Here is a 4,928-nt window from a genome sequence, read left to right on the forward strand (position 1 = left end):
GTTTAGATTTTACTTTTTCAAATGTAGTCTTACTTTATTTATTTATTTATTTTTTTTTTCATTCATTCTTTTTATTCAAATTCTTTCTATATTGCATTTTACAGATCACATTTTCAAGTCAAATCCAAATGTCATCAATGCAGACTGGTGGAAATGTGATCTGTAAATTGCTATTTCACAGGAATGCAGCTAAGGCTCAATCTGAAAAAGAACATTTCAGAAATTTCATTTGAAAAAAACTGTAAAACAAAAAAATGTAATGTATAAAATAAAAAGAATTACGAAATTTAAATCTTAGCAAACCTGTTTTTTTTATTAATTCTTTTATCAAAGTTTAATTCCTGGGTTCTATTTTTATATTTTCATTTACAAAATGAGTTCTATGCTTGAAACAATATAGAAACAAAATTAATTCGATGCCAGAGAATCTAAACCACATACTCCAAAGTTATTGGTTGTCATATAACATCATGAATGATGATGAACAGATGCCACAGCCATGTGAAACTATGGGGATAATTATAGGTTCGAGCTGAAATCCAAAACATTAGGAAACTCATATATTGTTTTCCTTTCAAAATTATGCGTTTGTTTGATACTCTTAGTCTTCTTTTAAACTGCTTTGATCGCAAAAACTGTTCCTACCCATCAGCTGGAGCTCATGAGCAGCCAGGAGTCCTGCAAATAACATTCAGGAAAATTTCAATACAATGAACATCCAGAAAGCTTTTTCTTTTCAAAATGTCAGAAAGCGTTAAGATCAAGGCTTTATGAGTCCAGTGGATTGTTTTTATATTTATTATTTGGAATTACTATGACCTGGGTGACTGAGAATCTTCACCAGCAATACAACTTTAAAAATGTTAAGGGCCAAGTTCTGGATAAACAACTCTAATAGTTATGAGGGACTTTAACAGAGCAGGTTTCCACAGAACTCATGATTGGATTATCAGAGAAATTGCTTTGTATGTAAAATCTAAGCTGTGGTGTAATACTGCCCCCTTGTGGCCATGATCAAATATAACATGTCTAAGATCGCCTGTGTTTCAGGTTTCAGCCAAATATTTATCGATACGTCATGAAAAAAATCCAGCTTGTGCTTTTTCGGGTTAAATTCCCAGTTTTTCTTCTAAACCGGAGGATTTTTGTCTGTTAAACAACTATTAGTTTAACATTTCCACCACTAGGGGCAGTGTCGCTGCCACTCGAACAATGTTCACTTTGTTCCTAAGGAGGAAGAAGTTATCTAGAATGCTAGCTGCTCGGTCGGTAGGAGTAGAGACACTGTAGTGATAATAACTTGGCCGCAGGAGTGACTGAATTATCCAACAAGTGTTAAAGCTGAAAGGAGAAGCTCCGGAGCATCGAGAATCACCGACTCTTCATCTGCACGTGCGGGGAAAGCAGGACAAGGCTGCGGATAGTGGAGCTTTAAGAGCCGCTGCTGAGGAAGCTGAGAGAGAAGCGTTGGATTCAGACATGTCTGCGGCCGGAGACTTCGGAAACCCTTTAAGAAAATTCAAACTGGTCTTTCTCGGGGAACAGAGTGGTGAGTTTTAATACATGATGTCATGGCTGAATGAAATACAGTCGGACCTGATTTCTGTAGGACATGTATCCGACTTTAACGGCTTGTTTCGGAGGTTGACGCGGAGCTGCTAGCCGGCTAACATTAGCCGCATATCTTTACACTGTGTTGGCACTTTGGGAGCGTTGCGACACTGTTGATGCCGTGTGTTTGTCCACGCTGGCTGCTTCCCACTCCCTTCTAGATATGAGGAAACTGACGTATCCACTAATTAGCTTCCTCTGACACCCCGTCACTTTTAGGGCAGCTGTAAAACGGTGGGAAACTTGTTAGTTAGCTAAAACAACAGTTAACGTTTGGGTGCTAACTTTATTAGCTGTTTATTTCTTAGATTGGTGTGTTAGTAGGTTGAAATAATCAGCGTGGGTTAAAGTCCGTGAACTCTGATTGTTTTTACAGTTCTTCTATCCTTGAGGCATTTCCAGGACCAGTGCAGCTCAGGCTACATTGATGAAGGGAATGAGGGGCTTTATTTCCAATGGTAGATATAGGAGACCCGTTTCCATGCTGTCCATAACGCAGCATACTTCTCTCATGCTAGTTTTGGGCTCATAAATAAGCATTGTTAATCAATATTTGTGGTGAGATGAAACATCATGAGTTTTGGCTAATTCCTTAAACGATCCCAGCAGTTCATGAAGCTTCATGTGAGCATGTCTGCCCCTAATGGTGGACTGCATTACTATAGTTAGCTATATAATCTGTGATTTTTTTGCAATTGTTTGTCTTGTTCTTTCTTCTCCATTTAGATTCCCTTGAATTGTTAATGATTGGTGTGTATAATAAAATCATTTGTAAGTTTTTTTGTGATTAAAATGTCTTAGAACAGGATAATATTTTAAGGAGCAGTGTCTTTCTGTAATTTTACTGAAAAAAGCTCAAGCAGACAGTAGTGAAAGTGCTTGTGCAAATTGGGCAACGATGAGCAGAATGTAAGGTGTTAATAATTTTTCTTCAAATATAATAGTTTTTCTACAGTTTTTGGTTTTAATCGGGTTGGAAGTTACGTGTTCAACCAATCTTTTAGTTAAACCAACCAATCTAATTTCTATGTTTAAGGACTAACTAATACAAATTGGTCTCTTTGGCCGAAATACTGGTTAAGTACTACAGCAACTTTCTAAGGTTCATACTAAGACTTGAACCCACAACCTTTAATTAGATGGAAAATTTCTTACAGAGGACAGCACACCTGTACTGTCATCCCCAGAAAGCAACAGTATAAAAAAACTAATAACACAAGTGAAACCAGTGGGTTGTTCAAATTCAGATTATATTGTTTGAGCTAATCTAGTTTTAACCAACTAGATTGGTTGTTTTTCCAGCAATTCTATTCTTAGAATAGATCCAAACTCTATCCAACTGACCACAAATCTCCTACGAACTCCCACATCTTGACTGAACACAAAGGCTGTTTAAATGCCTGTCAACTACTCGACACACACCTCGAAACCTCGGGTCATCTCATAACATCACTACTAATAAACAAGCTTATGTTTATTATTAGAATAATAAATAAATGTTTCCATAGGCTGAGGTCTAATGGAAACTATATTCAGTCAGACTGATTTTAGATAAATAATCCCAGTAGGTGGCTATTCATTGCTTGATAAATTTTTTTTTTTTTTTTTTTAAATCCTTTGTTTTTCCATGTATCTCTGTAAAGGAATATATTTTAATAAAAAATCAGTTAAATGGCCATGAATCAAAATGAGCACTTATCCTATGATCAGCAGAACAAATACAAAAAAAAAGTCACATTTTATCTTCTTCAGTAAAGGATTAAAACACATTTAAATCTCCCACACCTTTTCAGTGCCACATTTTCTAAATTATATTTTAATTCAGATTCTAAATGAGCTGATTTTTTTTTTTTTCATTTTTCAGTATTGAGCCTGATCTGTAGTTGTCTGGTGGTGAATATCAAGCTATTGCTTTTGATCTGGGTGTAGAGTGACCAGATTTGGTCTAAAGTTTCAATAACAACCTAAAAATAAAATAATTTAAAGAGATGAGTTAAACAGGAAGTGGTAACAGCATAGTTTGACTGTATTAACTCATAATAACTGTCCATTCTGTATTAAAAACTACACTAACCTACCTAATTGAATAATTGCTTTTATTGTTGGTACAAATAAAAAGAAAAGTGAATGAGTTTCTTATCACTGGATGCGTTTACCTCCATGCGGAACATGGTTTCATCAGATGGAGACGAATGCCGTTTGTTCATCAGCCTGTCTTTGCAGCCTTAGAACCAGCTGTGTTGACTTAAGTCATGTCTCTGTCACTTGATGCCCAAAGTATCTGATACTGAAACCAGAGCTCTGCACAGAGCGCAGTCTACAGCCGGGCACCAAAGCTCAGGGAGGCTTCATCCGTCCAGTTGTTGAAAAACGCATTCTCATACTTAAACCTCTAGATCAGGAATGTGAGAGGGTGTGATCTTCCTGTTATCTGCCGCTGTTTTTCTAAATAAATGTGAATGTGTGGCTGTCGTTCCAAAGTTTTTTTGCTTAAAGCAGCACAAAGGAGGACCAGGTGCTGTAGTTATTACAGTTCAGTCCCAGAAGCAGGTTTTCAGCATGACGGCCACAACAGCTGCTTTGAAATGAGGCAAACTTCACTCCAGATGAGCTAAAAATAGTCTGCTGGTAGTTAAAGGTAACAGATACTTTTTCATCAATATAATAATTAAAAAAATCTCCTGAGAACATTAATTTCCTAAAAAAATAAAGTCTATATAATTGTTTTTTTCTTTTACTTTGGGGTGTCAAAAATATTTAGTAACTATAACAATTTCCCTTTTTACAGTAACATTACCAAAGATACCTGTATTTTTAAAGCAACCATGCTTATATTTTGACCCAACTATTATTATTTTAACATGTATTCAGTGATTAGTCAATATTCAGATCTTGGTTTGTATCGATGATCACATTCATTCCTCAAAACTCTTCTCTGTAACTTTATAGTGACGAATCATCTCTGAATTAGTCATATGACCCAGAACGCAGATTCACGGCAGTCTTAGCTAAAACAAGATATGACATAGGGCTGGGCGATAATTCAATAACGATATAATCGATAGACGTGTGACGCAATAGAAAAAAAGAGGGTCGATAAAAGTTCGATTAAAAAAAAATGTTGTTTCCCTTCCTTCTCATTGTAGCCTAGCATGTAGGTTTATGGTAGTCACTACTTGCTCCCAACCAATCGCAATCGCGGACCCAGGCACGGCATCACAAAGCGCCGCCCTCTCAAAGCACAACACAGAGCACATGAAGATGTGCAGCAAGGAGAGGCGGAGGAAATTGTTCCAAAGAAGGGTTTTTGTAGTTCG

General features: G+C 36.6%; 1 protein-coding gene across 2 annotated transcripts in view; it reads left to right on the forward strand.

Moving 5' to 3' along the window:
• Positions 1-1,229: 1,229 nt before the first annotated feature.
• Positions 1,230-4,928, forward strand: part of rab6a (RAB6A, member RAS oncogene family) — a 15,248-nt gene continuing 11,549 nt past the window's right edge. For both annotated transcript variants that reach the window (XM_015379717.1, XM_015379718.1), the window contains exon 1: positions 1,230-1,549. In XM_015379717.1, the coding sequence (XP_015235203.1) occupies positions 1,480-1,549 (70 nt within the window). In that variant the 5' untranslated portion in view covers positions 1,230-1,479. The remainder of the gene's footprint in view (positions 1,550-4,928) is intronic.

This window comes from Cyprinodon variegatus, unplaced genomic scaffold (genome assembly GCF_000732505.1).
Source record: "Cyprinodon variegatus isolate N-32 unplaced genomic scaffold, C_variegatus-1.0 Scaffold198, whole genome shotgun sequence".
NCBI classification, from domain to species: domain Eukaryota; kingdom Metazoa; phylum Chordata; class Actinopteri; order Cyprinodontiformes; family Cyprinodontidae; genus Cyprinodon; species Cyprinodon variegatus.